At 46.3% G+C, this 18,577-nt stretch overlaps 1 protein-coding gene across 1 annotated transcript in view; it reads right to left on the reverse strand.

Annotated features, from left to right (window-relative positions):
* The window catches only part of LOC130108344 (plexin-A2-like), a 73,485-nt gene that overhangs the window by 30,728 nt on the left and 24,180 nt on the right, over nucleotides 1-18,577 (reverse strand). The window contains exon 3 of the mRNA XM_056275249.1: nucleotides 4,790-6,113. Coding sequence (XP_056131224.1) covers nucleotides 4,790-5,980 — 1,191 coding nt within the window. The 5' untranslated portion in view covers nucleotides 5,981-6,113. The remainder of the gene's footprint in view (nucleotides 1-4,789; nucleotides 6,114-18,577) is intronic.

Genomic DNA, 18,577 nt, shown 5'->3' on the forward strand with positions numbered 1-18,577 from the left:
TCCTCTGGTCAGTCGGGGCGCCTGTTCGGGGGGGAGGAGGAACTGGAATAGTGTGATCCTCCCATGCACTACGTCCCCCTAGTGAAACTCCTTGCTGTCAGGTGAAAAGAAGCGGCTGGCCACTCCACATGTATCGGAGGAGGCATGTGTTAGTCTGTAGCCCTCCCCGGATCGGCAGAGGGGGTGGAGCAGCGACCGGGACAACTCAGAAGAGTGGGGTAATTGGCTGGCTATAATTGGGGAGAACAAGAGGGGGAGCCCCCCCCCCAAAAAACAACCAAATATCACATTCCGTCCCGTATACATTTCAGCAAATCTGTAGTTCCTGCCATGTGTGAGGATGTGAAGGTAAAGGTTAAAGAAGCCCTCCAGAAAGCTGAAAGTCCACAGACAGCTGGACCTCTCGTGCTACCCAAAACTACATCACCGTAACAGCCCGCATCATCAACCGCCAGTGGGAAATGGAGGGTTCTGCTCTCCAAACCCGCATCAAACCGTGCTGTATCAAACGGTGAGCTCTGAATTGCCTATCGAGCCGAATCGTGAGTTGACCATATCGTTACACCCCTACAAGCTATCACCGCGCCGGGCGCCGGGCGCCCTTCAGCGTGGACCAGAGGCCAACGGGGAGACGACGGGTTATTCTTCTGGGAACTGTAAAAAAGATCTAATTCTGTCTCCCGTGGTTAGAAATCCTCCCAACCTCAGCACTGTCATCACTTTAATACTGTCTCCTCCGCCATCTCTCCCTCCTCCACCTACACCTCCTCCTTGCGGCATCCTCTTTCCCCTTCTCAGTGGAGCTAATGAAACCGAACAGCGGTAGTCCCAGATAACGTCTCCCTCCTCCTGACAATCACCTCTGACACTACGCTAATGGGGAATTTACTGATGTTAATAAAAGCGGTCAATAGAGTGCCCTGGGGGGGATTAGCAACAAAGGAGGCTGAGCGGTGGCTCACGTGGTAGCAGGAACAGGAATATCATTAAAACCCTAAAAAAAAAAAAAATGTTTGAGGACTATTTCACGGATCCTACTATGCAAACACACACGCGCACGCACACACGTTCATGTTTAAGACATACTCTTGGATAGTCATTAGTGTTCATTATTCCCATTTTAGTTCCTATTAGCAATTAAAGAATGAAGGCACGGAGGACTTCTACCTCTGGGGAGTGAGTGAAAATAAAGAAACTTAACTGCTCTTGACAACATGTAGCAGATGTGTGGCCTCGTATTCTAGAATAACTGGGGATTTCAGACGGAATAGACTGGCGTGTGATCCACATAGTAGCGCCCTAACATGAGCCCCCCCCACCCCCCTCTACCACCACCCCTCCTTTGCTGTACTAGCGCAGAATGTGTGTTTATTTGGATTGCGCTCGAGGAGAATATTATCACTTAGACGGCTGCCAAGAAAAATAAATCCCCCCTAATTTCTGAATATCTCTCATTGACATAGACTTTAATGTGGCTGTTTTCCGATATCAGAGCACCAAAACAATTAGCCATAATTACATGTAGTGTTCAAATCATCTGATAACAGGAAATGTACTAGGCAACGCCGTCAACAGCGTTTCACATTGATTGCGATGTTTATTTCTGTCGGCGGAGACACCCGAACCACTCGCGGTTTCGAGGCTCATTTACAAACGTTTAGTCACTGCCCTGCTCTTTAAAGTTTTATTTTTTAAGAAAGGGAACCATCAGATCTCGCCGTTCTCGGGGAAAATATAGCCCCAAGCCTCGACAGACTCCTGCTCCGATTCCAACCTGCAGAGGAAGAATCACTCCTTCGCCTCCTCTCAGTTAAAGCAGTTAAAGGGTAAACGCTGTGTATTCTTGCAATCATGTTCCCTTGGGGACGCTAAAAAGACTTGAGGGCAGTGACAGTTGCCTATGCAGTGTGATACGCGGCGTTTACCCAGACATAGGCTGTACTTGGGCAGCCCGCCCGGGTAGATAAAATCTGAACTCCCCCCCCCCCCCCATCAAGACACGCAATTGTCTTTCCATAATACACAGATCAGTCGACCTTCAACACCCCCCCCCCACACTTCTCAAAACAATGTGCATGTCAGGCGTGCGTGACACAGTGAAAGGGAGATGGGCGGCGTCAAGTTTTTCTGAGGTAAATTAATTAACCCCCCCCCCCAACTGGATAATAAAAACACTACGCTTAGCAGTTTGTGTATTGGATGCCTAAAAGAGGATGCCTTGTCGTACTTAAAGTGTCGACGTTAACGTTACACATCTTATTTTTTCAAATCAAATCACGTCTTTATTTCGAACATGCAAAAATAAAAGAAAAAAATCACCAAGCATAAATAAAAAAAAACAACAACAACAACATATGATTAAAAGTAAAACCAGAAGAATTCAACAAAAGATTTCTCAATAGAGAATCCAACACATATTCTATATGCTGGAAAAGGAGCAGGAGGAAGTTACTACTAATAACTTCCTGCCCCCTCTCTAATGCTCAGTTAATAAACCTAAATAATAAACTTAGGTTTTCCACACATCAGAGTATGTCATTCTCAGAACGACTCAAATGAATAAATAAAAGCAATAAAAAACAAAAACATTTTAGCTTAACTGGCTAGCTAGTAATGTTAGCCTGGACATCGAACTATCCATCCATCCATCCATTATCTGAACCACTTATCCTGCTCTCAGGGTCGCGGGGATGCTGGAGCCTATCCCAGCAGTCATTGGGCGGCAGGCAGGGAGACACCCTGGACAGGCCACCAGGCCATCGCACACACACACACACACACACACACACACACACACACACACACACACACACACACACACACTCATACCTAGGGGCAATTTAGTACAGCCGATTCACCTGACCTACATGTCTTTGGACTGTGGGAGGAAACCGGAGCCCCCGCAGGAAACCCACGTAGACACGGGGAGAACATGCAAACTCCACACAGAGGACGACCCGGGATGACCCCCTAGGTTGGACTACCCTGGGACTCAAACCCAGAACCTTCTTGCTGTGAGGCGACCGCGCTAACCACTGCGCTGCCGTGCCGCCCTGACATCATGGAAAGCTGGACTAACATACCCAGGCTGACTGACACTTTTTCCTTCTTTCATCAGCCATCAAGCCCACTGAATCATATTTTCTGCAAAAAAGAAAGCAGCAGGAAGATGAAGAGAGCCAAATAGCACCACAGGTAGGATGCAAACTGTTACAACAATGAAAATGTCAGGCGACATGCTCTTGGGAAACAAAATTAGATCATTTCAGATAGCAGCCATCATTGATTTTAATGCTTCATGGTTCTGTATTTTGTTTTCTACTCTTTTCTGTCCTGGTAGGACAAAAACCAAGCAGAGATCCTGCTACAGTTGGCCAGTTGATTCAGTGAGTGGGCAGACATCTACTCTGGTTCGAGTCTTCTGGCTGCATTGGCACTGTGAGTGAGACTTCTCGGCAGTGAGCAGGGTAAGAGGGCAAGACAGCACAATGGGTACATTTTCTCTAATGCTGTCTTTCAAAATGGTTGTATTCAAAATAGTCATGCAAGTTTCTTCCTATTTCAGGTCAAAACTGACCTAAGAAAGCAGCTGAAAGGAGAGCGCCGGGATGCATATCTCAGACTCTCAAGAAATGGACCTGTCCCTGAAGCATACCCACACAAAGAAAAGAAAGAAAGCCGCTTTATTTGTCATTGTATTCTTACAATGAATTGTAGTGTTACAACAAATGTGTTCTCTGCATTTAACCCATCCTATTGTATAGGAGCAGTGGGCAGCTGCAGCGCCCGGGGACCAACTCCAGTTCTTCTTTCCATTGCCTTGCTCAGGGGCACAGACAGGAGTATTAACCCTAACATGCATGTCTTTTTGATGGTGGGAGGAAACCGGAGCATCCGGAGAAAACCCACGCAGGCACGGGGAGAACATGCAAACTCCACACAGAAAAGACCTGGGACGGCCTGGAGTTCGAACCCAGGACCTTCTTGCTGTAAGGCAACAGTGCTAACCCCTGGGCCACCATGCCGCCCCTACATACATATACATACATACAGACAGGTGTTAGAAATGGTTTTTTTTCCAAAGCAAGGAAAATTAAATGTTCCAACTGGGAATGCCAACTGGGCAAACAGGCACATGACAAAAGGCTAAGGAGAACAACTCTGAACCACAAGCAGTTAGTGTTTTGATCTCTTGAATATGTTTTGAAAATGTAAAATGTATTCTATTATGGACATAGTTATTTATGTTGACATGTTCATCAAAAAGCAGCGTTAAAGTCTGTTTTGTTCTCTAATATATTTTGAAAATTGAAAATTTACTTTAATAGTTATTTCTTGATAGTTACTTATGTTGACATATAGCTATTTATTTTGAGTTATTCATTTGCAATAAATAGAGTTATTCGTAAACTTTGTTGGACTGGTTAATTACTGAACCCTCCCGTCACACGCTGCGCCGTCACACGCCGCACCACCCACCACCACAAGTAAATTCTCAACCTGTGGGAGACACTGATATGGTTTTTGATACTGTAGAAGATATATATTTTCCAATCATAAAAGTATTGCACTGTTAACGATAAACCAATATTTTTAAAGCAAACTGCAGAACTTATTATTCTCTCCACATAATTTGGGCATTGTGCAGTTTTAATCGTGATCTACTAGATAAAAAAAGCTGTGCTGTGTGTCTATGTGCGTGCACACTACATCTAAATACATGGGGGTGTGTGCGTCCATCTGTGAATGTGGGAATCTGGTTCATGTAGTGTTTGTCACTGTAACTCACTGCTTTGGTGCACTGCACGTCCTTCCCCAGCAGCCAGTTGAGTTCCAGGTTGCCTTCCCCCTGATAGCAGGACTGCAGCCGCTCCTTGATGCGGGCGTTGATGTCTCTGATGGTGAAGACGCAGAGTGCCGAGTCGTCTGGGGGCCGGTGGAACTGCTTCTGGCCCTTGGAGAAGATGGTAAACAGCACATCGTCCTGAGCAGTGATGTTGAGCGATGCCGCAAGGACACGGCCTGGCTTGCCAAGGTAGGCGGCCTGCAGCAGCCGGTATTCCACACCATTTTTCACACAGCCCACAGGGAGCGACACATAAGAGTGAAACTTGCGGTCATCCTTGCAGAGGCGGACAATGCGTGAGGTGTAGAAGAGGTCACTGGTGGAGCCGCCAGACGACATACTGTTGTCCGGTGTCTCAGGCTGGACGGTCAGGAAGTAAACAAAGCTGCCGCTGGCAAAGCCGTATACATAGTAGATGTCAAAGTGGGACACCAACGCCAGCGTGTCCGACGGTATCTTGATGAGGGAGGAGACAAAGTCCGTGTGCAACTCGTAGTCAAGCATGGCGGAAGACTCTGGGTCACGGGGCAGCTTTCGACTGGAGATGGTGGGAAAGTAGTCCTGTTTGCCATCTACAGCTGTGCCTATAAATAACGTCCCATCCTGGCCCTGTGAGGGGACAATGACTCCATACATGGTCCCAGTCTGATTGACACTGGAGAGGTAGTGCTCTTTCTTATGGGAGGGCTCCACTAGGATAAAAAGGTCATCCAGTCTGAGGAGTTTACAAACACCCTGATAGAGACTGCCACAGGCCAGCAGCCGATTCTGGGAGTAATCAATGAGAAGAAGCTTGTTCACATTGTTTGTAGACACCAGGGGCTCAGAGCAGGGCTGGACAATCAGAGGAGGATAGCAGGCCTTGTTGTCGTCCTCTGGGCCCGTGTCATGGGAAACCAGGAGGGTGAGGTTGCCCGACAGCTTGTACACTCGATTGACAGCTCCAATATACAATGCTCCTGTGGCTTGGTGGACAGTCAGGTGATTGAAAGACCACTCTCGATGTTCAGGGTGGAAACTAGTGAATGTTTGGCCACTGCACAAGCTAGGGATAGCTAAGAACCAACAGCCTAGTAAAGCAGCAATAGCTCTTACTTTAGGCCCAGGTGATAAAGTCCTGTGTAGGCCCTCCATGACTTATTGGGCCTGCAAGGCAACAGCAGTGGAAGCAGAGAGGATGGATGAGGAGCGGGAAGAAGGATACCTTGGCCTTAGCGTTCTTAAAGGCTCACTTGCAGGTTGAAGCTTCAAAGTTCTTCACATGTTTCTGAAAAATAACAGGAAATGTGGAGATAAGATATTAAAAGTTAGCACAGTCTGACTCACACATCCATCAAAGGAAACAGAATTTGGCAAATGGCAAAAACTCCCTATTTAACTAGCGATGCTGCTGCTGGATAAAGGTCAAAGTTGGCCCTCAGCAAGGCGATGAGCTGTGGAGAAGTGGAATGGAGGCTAACAGAGACAATGGGAGGAAACCTTTGTGGTGAACATTCCAAAGGAGTTGCTGGACAGGGCAGACAATGCAGGAAAGAGAGGCATGTTACAGCGACGGAAATTAGCCTGATCTGACTCATAAAACCACTGCTGCTGTGTCAAGAACTGAGCAAGGGGTTTCTAAGAACAGAAAAGTACACAAGAAAGAAAATGAAACTTCCCACAGCTTCACAATTAACACATAAAGTCCTGGACACTTCCATAAGTCATGACTCCTACTGTCATTTAAACATTACTGAAACTCACTTGAGGCCAGTCACCTTAATACCATGTTTAGACATTCTCATGACATACAACTGTGCCCGTTTTTATGTTTTGCCCTTACTATGTGTATTCAAAATAATACACAAACTCATACATGCTCTTGGAAATCAGTAATGAAAATTACGTCTTTTGATCACATCAGAAATGGAGGCTGATCTCCCAACTGTTAAATAAGCCAACAAAATAGAAAATGCCCAATGAGGAAGCTAACTCTTGATTCCTTCGAGTCTTGTTTCTGCAATAACTGCTGTATGCACTTCTGATTTTGCACTCTTCAATCCACCAACCCGCAAACCCCCCATGTTCCTATCTATCTGCGATCGTATACATCACGCAAAGTCTGCAGTTTATATAACTATGCTCAGCCACGACTGCAGAGCTCTCTCTCAATGTGTCATAAATCAAGGGACAGAGCCCCCTCTCTGTAGTTTATCCCCAGGAGTTAATTATCTCGTCCACTGGAAGGGGAGGCCTGGATCTTATTACTGGAACAAAGTGAGAACAAATTGGGAGCCACTTCACCAAACCATTTCTCTCGCTCGCCGCTCTTTAAGGAGGCTGTTATACAGAATCTGAATCTATTAATTATTCTTTCCCGAACGTTGCTGTTGTTTTTTCTGTGGGTTTTTTTTTAATCCTTTTATTCTATTTATCTCTTGCTGACATGATCAGATCCTAGAGGGATTAATCACCGGCAGCAGAGCGATCATCCTTAAATGAATCAGGCCACCATATTAGATATGCGCACAACTCCCTCCCAAACACCACCCCATCTGTGCGTGCGTGCGTGCATACATCCAAGTAAGTGTGCGTGCCCACGAGTGTGTCTCATTTCCCCGGCATTATCAGTGTATTCTATCAGAACCAAACAGTGTAAAGGGCTAACAAGTGGAGACAATAGCAGTGCATCCCAAAATCAAGTATGATTAGGCGTAGCGATCCAACAAGGGTAATTACTGTGGAGCTGGAGAAGGTGAAGTGGGGAGCGACATGAGGACGCCGGGGGCTTGAACGTGTCAGAGACAGCTCTACATCGTTCGTCATGCTCCAGATTTGCATTTTCAGCAGCGAGGGCATAGAGAATCAAGGGTGAAAGATGTGGCTGGAATAATCAACCACAGCGCTTTGAATTAACACGTGTTTGGATGAGAGCAGAGCTGAACGCAGCGGCACAGCAGACAATAGGACGGGATAGGTTAAGATAGAAGAGAAGAGAAGAGAAGAGAAGAGACGAGAAGAGAAGACAACATAACACAACATAAAAGGCTACACAACACGAGAGTGTTAGATCCATACAACCACAGTGCGTGTGTTCAATGCCATTCTGATTTGCGATGCAGATTTAGGAATCCCCCCCCCTGATCCATGTCGGCCTTTTTATAGCCCGCATTCAAAATCTGGTAATGGCCATCTTGGGGCCCCTCCCCTCCGCCGGTGATCAACGGGTATGCTCAACTCTGACTTAAATATAGACTCCAGGGGAGAGTATTGATCCACGGGTCCATAAACACAGGTCCTAAGGCCCAGTCAAGCTGTTCATGGTGTGTGTGCAGGCTGAGGTGTGGGAGGTGCCCCGTCCCAGAAGCACTTTATTAACATGGTCATAAAAGCGCCAGAGCTGTGAAGCGGCCAGAGCCAGCTCCTACCCCACTACCCACCCTGCCAAAACACACACACACACACCGAGTCAGATCCCTGTTGAGGTATAATCAGCCTCCTGCCGAGCCAGCTTTTTCCCTGAGCTCTGCACCGCCTTTTGCCCTTTGGGGGTTTAGAAACACTACCACCATCCTCCCCTGTGGTAAACTGGTATATATATATGTAAACCATGTTTACTACATCCATCTTCCTTTACCCAGTTCTTCCCTTGCTCCTCCCCTGAGCCCTAGGAGGAAGATGTGCATCACCCCCCTTTCTCATACGTCGGCAGCAGCTGCAGAGATGAAGAGAAGTATCTGAATGGTGCAAATAAATGGCTTCTCCAAGGTTAGCAGTTCATATTGCTTTGGGTGGGAGATGGAACGGAGCCTTTGTTAAAGCTGATTGCGTGACCGCCTCTTTGTGACACTTGACAGACTTTTCATCATTATGGAGCCCAGGAAAAGATGCAAAAGGCAGAACAACCTTTATTCATTCTTTTGTGGTCTTCAGCTCAAAGCAACGTCTTTATCACTGTTTATTTGGACTCGGAGTTTCCAGGAAGAAAATTAACATATAAATGTAACGAGTCACCGTTTGTGGTTAAGCTTAGTTACCTTGTGACATAAAGACGAGTGCATGTTAAGTTATGACTGTATTCAGCAGCGGCTTTAATGCGGGTGAGCTGGCACAGAGGCCGGGCTCTCAGGTTTCAATTGCATATAAAATTCACCGACTGAAAAGTTAACTCGTGCATTGTGCAAGCTTCCCTTTAAACAATCACTCTCGCCTCTGCAACAACACTCGACTCATTGTTGTGTTAGCTCGGCAACCGACGACGGAGAGTCAGATTTGATTTGCAAAAACACACGCAGACTGTGGTCAATATACTGACGCAGCTACTCCAAGAGTAACAAATCTCGACTATATCGAATGAAAAAACTTTCGAAAATATATCCTGATCTCACATTCGGTGCGATTCTTCGTTTCCGAATCCTTCGCGGCCCACAGAGCCGACGTTTGGTTGGGGTTGCTCACCGACGTTGGATTTGTGGTCAGCCGCTCACCTGGAGATCTCTTTGGCCAGCACGCGAGGAAAATAAACCTCAGAGAAGCGAGTCAATAGAGACAGAAAAAACAACTGCATTCCAGCATGCACAGAGGTTGTGATCATGGCCTGGAAAAGACCGCTTTTGCAAAACTTCCCATTCATAATGAATAGTCAGGCGCACAAAGCCATGCATTGGCACGCTCAGCCAGGCTGCTTCCGAGCTCTTGTTAAACAAACGGGTCCCACTGGCTGCTTGCATGCTGTCAGTACGCCTGGTCGCTGGTCCCAGCGCTGAAGCGCTGGCGGTGCCCACAGCCACTGGACAAGATGCGGCGGTGGTGCCAACACTCAGCACAGGGAGCTGCATTGTGGCAGATTATCTCTGAAAGAGAAGCCCTTTCCAGACTGGGGAGCAGTCGAGAGGACCAGAAAAAGAGCAGAGAAAAAGGCTGCAAGGAAAAGCAGACGTTGACAAACAACCCGAACAAACACTGGGGGTTGTGGACAAAGCAGCTCGAGGACACTGCTGCAGCCAGCCGAGCATCTCCAGAGACCCCGGGCTTTTGGAGGAGCAGCTCTGAATGTCACTCAACCTGGAACAGGCAGCAGGTCTTTTGCCTTTGTGCCTCGCGACTCTTTTTCCCCTTTTTCCCCCCTCACATACTAAGCCTCTTAACAATGCAGCCAAATGTGTTTGATCTCCTAAAATCATATTTACAGCAATTGTATACCAGGAGATAAAGAACATAAACCGAAATCCGGTTATGGCACTAATTCCATTGTTGCGGGATGGGAAAAGGAAATGACAGATTGGAATTTCATGCCTTGGATTAATCCGTTATTCCCTGGATGATTAATGTAAAGCATGAAATCTCAATGCATGCGTAAAACTGATACGCTACAAATATCAAAGAGGCAACTTGGTAAAAACAACAAACAAACAAACAAAAGAAAAACAACTAACAAACAAGTCATTTAAGACCAGCTAATCGAGACGAGTAAGCACTTTTAAAAGTAGCTTGCTCTTTGCACATGTGGCCATTTGCATTATAAAATTGGAAGGTTTAATTTTCCCTTAAGGGAGGTCTTTTTTTCTATAAGAGACTATAAAAAAGCGATTAGCAAGAGAGGTTAGCCCATTAGTCTTCTTTCTTAACTGACATCCATGGCGGAGATAATGAGAGGACTCTCTGGTGTCTCGTGTCAAGGAGTTGGAGTAGTTATATTTATACATTCCATTGTCTCCATAGGAAATGACTTTCTCTGCTCTACTGCCAGTTCTATCTGTCTTCTTCCAAGAAAACTCAACACATCTATCCTGCCACCCTTCCATTATTCAGTCAAAACAAGGAAATGACAAAGTAGCCTAGGAGCGGGATAGCACCCGATGAAACCGCGGGCCCTTAAGTAACTCCTATCATTACACTCGGTCTGGTTTCCTGTGCTGTGGGTAAGGGGGGCGGCAGGGGGGCGGCAGGGCGGCATTCTCTCTCTGACAGAATTCATTTCAGCAAACTAATGTGTGTCAGCTCAAATGACAGCACAAATAAGCTCTGATACAGGGATGGAAATACACCGATGAGCCAAAACATTATGACCGCTCCTAGGTGAACCGAATAACGTTGATCATCTTCAAACAAGGGCACATGTCGAGGTCTGGGTAGATTAGATGGTAAGAGAACAATCAGTTCTCGTAGTCAGTGTGTTGGATGCAGGAGGAATGGGCCGGAGGAAAGACCTGAGCATCTTTGACGAGGGCTCAATTGTCATGGCCAAACGACTGAGTCAGAGCATCTCTGAAACAGCAAGGTTTGTGGAGTTCCCCCGGTCAGCAGTGGTGAGTACCTATCGACAATAGTCCGAGGAGGGACAAACTACAAACTGGCGACAGGGTGTTGGGTGCACAAGGCTCATCGATGCATGAGAGAAATGAAGGCTATCCCGTCTGATCCGAACCAACAGAAGGTCTACTGTGGCACAAGTCACAGAAATGTTTAATGATGGTTACGGGAGGAATGTATCACAACACAGTGCATCACACCCTGCTGTGGATGGGGCTGCATAGCAGCAGACCGGTCAGAGTGCCCATGATGACCCCTGCCCAGCGTCGAAAGTACCTACAATGGGAAAGCATGGCAAGCATCTGAACTGGACCTAGGAGCAGTGGAAGGACGCCTGGTCCGATGAGTCCCATTTTCTTCTAGATCACGTGGAGTGCCATGTATGTGTGCACCATTTACCTGGAGAAGTGACGGCACCAGGATGCACTGTGGGAAGACGACAAGCCAGCGGAGGGAGTGTGATGCTCTGGGCAATGTTCTGCTGGGAAACGCAGGGTCTGGTCATTCATGTGGACGTCAATTTGACATGTGCCACCTACTTAAACATCATTGCAGACCAGGTACACCCCTTCATGACAACGGTATTCCCTGATGGCGGTGGCCTCTTTCAGCAGGATAATGCGTCCTACCACACAGCACACACTGTTCGGGAATGGTTTGAGGAACAGGATGACGTGTTCAAGGTGTTGCCCTGGCCTCCAAATTCTCCAGATCTCAATCCAATTGCACATCTATGGGATGTGCTGGACTGACAAATCCAATCCACGGTGGCTCCACCTCGCAACTTACAGGACTTGAAGGATCTACTGCTAATGTTTTGGTGCCAGATACCACCGGACACCTTCAGGGGTCTTGGACGAGTCCACGCCTCGGCGGATCTGTGCCGTTTTGGCGGCACATGGAGGATAAACAGCATATTAGGCAGGTGGTCGTAATATTTTGGCTCATCGGTGTATTTGTGGTACTCATGTCTGTCATGAACAAGTGTCACTTATAAATTAACAGCAGCATAAAATCAGTGCTGCAACCACTTTTGGGCAAACATATGCAAATTTCACTTGAAACAATCCCACAAACAACCTCTGTTTTCTTTTTTGTTTGTATTCATCTTTCGACACAATCTGTGCAAAGCTCTGAGCGATGACTAAAAGAGGCATAAATTAGCGGTACACAGCAAATGAATCTGCACTTGTCCATGATTAAGCATGTGCTCTAAGGGCACTCTAGCAGAGCACTTTAAATCCAGTGTTTAATGGCACTATCTTTGTTAGTGACCCATATCAATGCACTTAGTCATGACCATCTGAGTCTAGTGGCCTGGAGCCGGCGCTCCAAGTGTGTTTCACTGTCTAAACTGCGGCAATTGGATGCAGTCAAAGAAGTTAATACCACCACAGCCTCTCAGACTTATTACCTCAATGGATGCTTATAAAAGACTAATAAATCCCCTCTCCTACTTCGCAAGGTTTTAAAAAATAGCAGGTCATCATGACACAGGAATTATCAGACGTGAGCGTCGCTGCTTATCCTTGAATGCAAACAGAGGCGCATGTATCTAATCTTTCCCTTTAACCCCGTCTTTGGTGAAGCACCCTTCCTGCCTCGCACACTCCCAGCTCTGTTTGAGCAAGCACTTGTTGGCATTACACCTTAAACCTATGACATACACAGAGAGAGATTAGAATGTATTGTTACTCTTCTGGGGGTTTTTTTTCTTCCCTTTTTGTCTGCCACAGCCACCACCACCTGAAAACACACACCGATGTTGACACGTTCTCCCACTGCGGCACACACTCCAGAAAGAGCGTACATCCACACCCAAACTCAGAGGCATGCACGTTGCATGCACTCATGCACACCCACACAGACAGACAGACACGTACATAATTCCCGTTCCCTGTGCCGATCTACCCACCGACACAACCAGCAGCCTCCATGTTACCGTTCCAATTAAATTGGAGGTTGAATCGGGAGGCACGATCTTCCCAGGCAGTGCCGCTACCCGTAGCTATGCCATGTATGGTCTTATCAGAGCTTTCTATCATCCTGTGGAAGCAGCTTTCTATTAGGAGGCATTTCCATAAATCTAAATTGTAAAGGGGCTCGGCGAAGGGGAAAGGGAATCCTCAGAAGGCAAGGAAAACAAACAGAGACGGATGTCACCGGAGGCCAAAGGATGAGCTAGCTCACCTCAGCTCACGCACGGCTCGCAACGGAATCAGGCTCTTTGATTGACACCATACACATATTTTATCAAACAGGAAGGCCTTAAATATTCCTTAAGCGTGATACCGGCACAACTCTTGTCACTTTGAAAGTCAATACTGCGGTATAATGAAAGTGTAATGTTGAAGCATGGAGATGTAGAGCGACAAAGGTGAAATAGCTCACTGGTTTGGTAGTTGGTCATTTGGAATATAAAACACCCTCTGTCAATTTGAATATGAATTATTGATGGCGGACACATCTATAAAGTTGTATGCACACATATTCTGTTGCAAATTGTATAAAATATTGCTAGTACATATACAGGGCATTACCCTGCAGTGCAAAACAATTCCTATGTCTCATGCATTACTGAATTATAGCAACTCTTTTGCAGTCCGGCGAGATACTATAGAAATGTATACATTAACATTTGATCCCCCATATGAATCCAAGGTAGTTTAATTACAAGGATGATTTTAATAAAATCATCCTTGTAAAAAAACCATTATCGGAGCATTTCTGTTTTAATTTAAAATAAAATCTAGATCTGTAGTTGCAATAAATTAAATTCTGAAAAAAGAAGATGGACACAATTACTCAACCAATGTCTCACTTTAACATGAAAACCAATTAAAGCGAAGGAATGAATGTGCTTTAATTATATATAGTATATATGTGTGTATATGTATATACACATATATTTGATATATATACATATATACATATCTCAAATGTATATATTTTATATAATTATTTTTCTAACAAAGTCATGTGATGTTTGAGTTGTGGCCAATTCTGTTGGTGCATTTAAGACTTGTTGAGGCGGACAAGGGAACTTGTTGAAGTGAAGAAGATGGGCAGTAGAGCAGGTAGCAGGTGCAAAGAACAGCCAGGGGGACATTGGTCTGAGTTAGTGGTGAACTGTGAGCTCTGTGTGGACTAGACTGGAATAAATGGCTCCCTCGGAGTGGCTTCACCGCAATCAGATTACATAAACCCTTCGTCTTTATTGCTCCACAGACAAGAACATAATGGGGAGAGGACCCACTTTGTTGGGGGCAGCTGAGCCAAGAATATACAGATGACATCAACCCAAACAAATTCAGGTCGCCACAAAACCACAAGTGTTTCACCTCTGGTGGTGGTGGTGGCGGCAGTATTTTGTGTGTGTGTGTGTGTGTGTGTGTGTGTGTGTGTGTGTGTTTTTGTGTGTGTGTGTGTGTGTGCGTGTACATATGCATATATGCATTTATGGGTGTATGTGTCATTCTGTGTCTGCCCATGAATTTGTGGTTGCGAGCTTGCTTGTGTGCATTCTTGTGTGTGTCTTGTGTGCACATGTGGCCGGCAAGGTGTTTGCTTTCTTAATCAACAGACTCAGCGGAGAGGTTATCTGTGTGCTGCCGCAACTGCCTAAACAAAACCGGACTCTGACCCTCAACGTGCAGCTGCCAATCAGCCAATTGGACCACAACCCCAATGAGCCGAGCCTTCTGTCACATAATCATGCCAAATCTCTCGCTGAGCGCCACCAAATTGCTACTGAAAGCGTGCTGAAATATGTGTCATTCAGTCCTCGCTCCAGCCAGAAGTGTGGAAAACTGAGTAGCAGAAAACACCCTGAGGCAGATTAATAAAGAAGAGCAAATGAAAATGGTTTCCATTTACAGTCAGTAGCCACATGCAAACTCACACACACACACATACACACACACACACACAGAGATGACAACACCCTCACACATATGCATGCACACATACACACACTCCTTCGACTCCACTTTGTTTATCATCCCTCTCATCAGAATCTGAATTTGGACTGCCACATGGCTGGGGCAGGCAGACAAGCTGATGATAGAGGTCCTGCGACCCGGGAGAGGGGGAGAAAAGGAAAGAAGTCAGGGGGGGGCGGTGTACGATGGCCCTGAAGGGCAAATCACAACGACAAATAGGAAAACACAACATTAACTCCTACCGGAAAAGGCGGGGGCCTATCGACAAGGATCGTCACTGACTGGACGCACTGTCCATCCGTTTAAGGGGAATGACAGCATCTTTCATATGGCCACACAGAGGAGAACACCAAAGGAACCGGGACAGGGGAATTACAAACAGTAAGATGTATTGCCCTCATTGTAGAAGAAGAATGGCACATCTCACTTCAGCCAGTTGGGAATAATTCTTCCTTCTATACATCCAGCTTCTTTGAAATGTGTCTTCAGAGTGTGCACACTGATGGTGTTGTAGACAGCGTATTAAGTATCACCTCATAGGTATGCCGTGTCAAAATAATCTCTGATAATCGCAAACGTTGAATTGTCGGTAGCGCTCATGTTCGGGGTCGAGTAAGACCGTCCTCCCTTTGGGTCTTCAGGCGGGCATAGAGGCCAATCCTGGAGCCGCATAGTGGGAGGACGCCTGCGCGTGACAGCTTTTTACGTGGAGTGGCTGATGGGCCTGCAGCCACCACATGGTCCTTGGCAAGGGGGGAGTGGGGCACCAGAGTCCAATGGACTAGTGCTGCAACTAACAACTATTTTGATAGTCGACAGTCGTCGATTATTGAAACGATTAATCGCCTAGTCAGATAATGAATCGCACAAAACAACAGCTCTTATTTAGCTATCAGCTTTCAGATTTAGCTTGAGGTTGTTTTAGGCATGTGCTAACTAACATAACGACAATACAGATGAATACTTCATTCAAAAATGCATCTTTTATTAAACTTTGCTGCTCATTAGGCTACTACTGATACAAAAGATAAATAAAAAAAATCAAGTCTTTGAATTGTTGTCCATTTAAAACCAAGGACAAGCAAAGTGCAGAGTGACATTACTCTTGTGAACTCTTAGAATCCTGCACGCAGGTATAGACGGAGTTGTACTGGCTTTATGTTAATGTTAAAAGCCAAGACAGCCCCGTCTCTAAATAACTAGCTAGCTAACAAGCTAGCTATCTTACCGAGGCGCGCCCGCATCGTCCAGATGTCCAACGTGCCTCCTCTTCACATGTTCGTGCATTCCTGAGGCGCTCCCATGATAAGCGAGGTGCACCTTGCAGGTAATCCTTCTTTGCCCAGGTTGAGGGTGCAATGCTCCCAGACTTTGGAGGTTTTAGGACGCGCTGGCGTTGCAACCAAACGGCAAAATGGCGGCGGCCGCTTCCGCTTCCTTTCCCGGTCGCTTTTGCGCATGTGCGACTCTCAAGGGCGTTGGGAATGAAGTGAGACGCCTCGCTCCTTAGCTACTTCCATCACCAGCTCCGGCGAAACGATGTTTACATGCGCGATGACGTAACCAACGAATTGTCGACAATTAAATTCGATGGCACTGATTTTGTCATCGATTTTTGTCGACTACGTCGATTAATCGTTGCACCCCTATGGCGAACCGAGACGATTGAGGGACCGCCTTCTGTCGCAGCCTTCATCCGCCTTCACTGTCGTGACCCGGAGACATCTTCCACCAGTTCCGCCATAGACCTCTACGTTGGATTGCGCTTCGTCTGGAACCTTGCCCCCTTGACCAATCCGCCTCGGGTTGACCAGACCAGGAGCCAAGATCCGGACGGCATAGCTCTTGGGATCATGGGTACACGCAGGCTTCTCCACCACGATAACGTGGCGATCCAGGAGAAGACGCGAGGGCAGCAGGTAAACACAGATCCGGTGTTGCACCAAAATCTGTGACCCCCTCAGATTATGCGACCCTGCCTTTAAAACGTGCTATTTCGGCCGTCCCACTAATCAAAATCCTCACCACACCAAAAATGAACCATCTCCAACAGAGTGCCCAATCTTAACCATTTCTAATATCATGCCTAAATTTTAACCGCATCGATTTGACTGCCGTATCCTGTCTGAAATAGCGCGTTTTAAAAGCAGGGTCGCATAATCTGACGGAGCACAGATTTCAGTGTAACACCGGAATCACTTCGTACGTCCAATCAGCGACGATCCTTGACGACGGGCGCCCACCTTTTCCGGTGGGACTTAATGTGTTTGCCGATTTGTGGCTGTTTCTAAGGATGGGCGATACCACTGGTTTTCTTTTCCATCCGATCCCAATTAATACTACGGCTAGTATCCCAATACTGGTACCGGTACTTTGAAAAGTCTTCTTGCGTACACAAAAGTAGGAAATATTGGTGGCAGGCAGCATCTGTTTCTCTGCGTGCGGTGCCGTGCCACTGCCTTTTGGGAGCGGAGAGAGAAGGCGGTAGGAAAAGTAGTCCCAATCATAAACAGCAATAAATAAAATTTAAAAAAAACGTCATATGTGTGTGTGTGTGTGTGTGTGTGTGTGTAGCGCCCCCATGCCGCGGTGATGGGCATGAAACCTTAAATTAACTAAACTCTCTCTTAGGGGCGCCCTGAGATCTTTTTAACTTCCATTCATCCATCCATTATCCAAACCGCTTATTTGCTCTCAGGGTCACGGGATGCTGGAGCCTATCCCAGCAGTCATTGGGCGGCAGGCGGGGAGACAAAGTGAACAGGCCGCCAGTCCATCACAGGGCTGACACACATTCACACCTAGGGACAATTTAGTGTGTGTGTGTATATATATATATATATATATTGTCCACATGATGTTGCAATGAAAGCTTCAATGTAGAAAAAAGCTCAAGAATTCATGTATGCCCATTTAATTGTGAAAGTAAGATTTTGTTCATGTATCTATACTTAGTCTTTATGCTATTGATTTTCTCTATCTACCATATTTTTGTTTAAATGTACACTGCTCTATCCCCATTGGACAGTTCAAATGCATCAACGTTCTAACCGCAGCTTGGCCCATCCCCCACCCAGTTCAAATGTACCAATGTTCTAACCGTAGATTGGCCCGTCCCCCTACCCTGAAACTGAACACCGCACAAAGAATGTAGGCAACCGGTATAAATAAGGAAGTTTACTGTAACCATGTAGGCAGCTGATGAGTGCATTGAGCACGACGCAAGCTTGTTCTGCCATTTAACAACTTTGAGCTATTAAAAAAAATATATATATATATCCATCCATTATCCAAACCGCTTATCCTGCTCTCAGGGTCGCGGGAGTGCTGGAGCCTATCCCAGCAGTCATTGGGCGGCAGGCGGGGAGACACCCTGGACAGGCCGCCAGGCCATCACAGGGCCGACACACACTTGGATTGTTTGTTATGAAATTACCACAGACACTACTCGTTGTAATAAGAGTAAAAATAACATATAAAATCCAGTCAAGTAAATTCT

The sequence above is a fragment of the Lampris incognitus genome, chromosome 2, assembly GCF_029633865.1.
Source record: "Lampris incognitus isolate fLamInc1 chromosome 2, fLamInc1.hap2, whole genome shotgun sequence".
NCBI classification, from domain to species: Eukaryota; Metazoa; Chordata; class Actinopteri; order Lampriformes; family Lampridae; genus Lampris; species Lampris incognitus.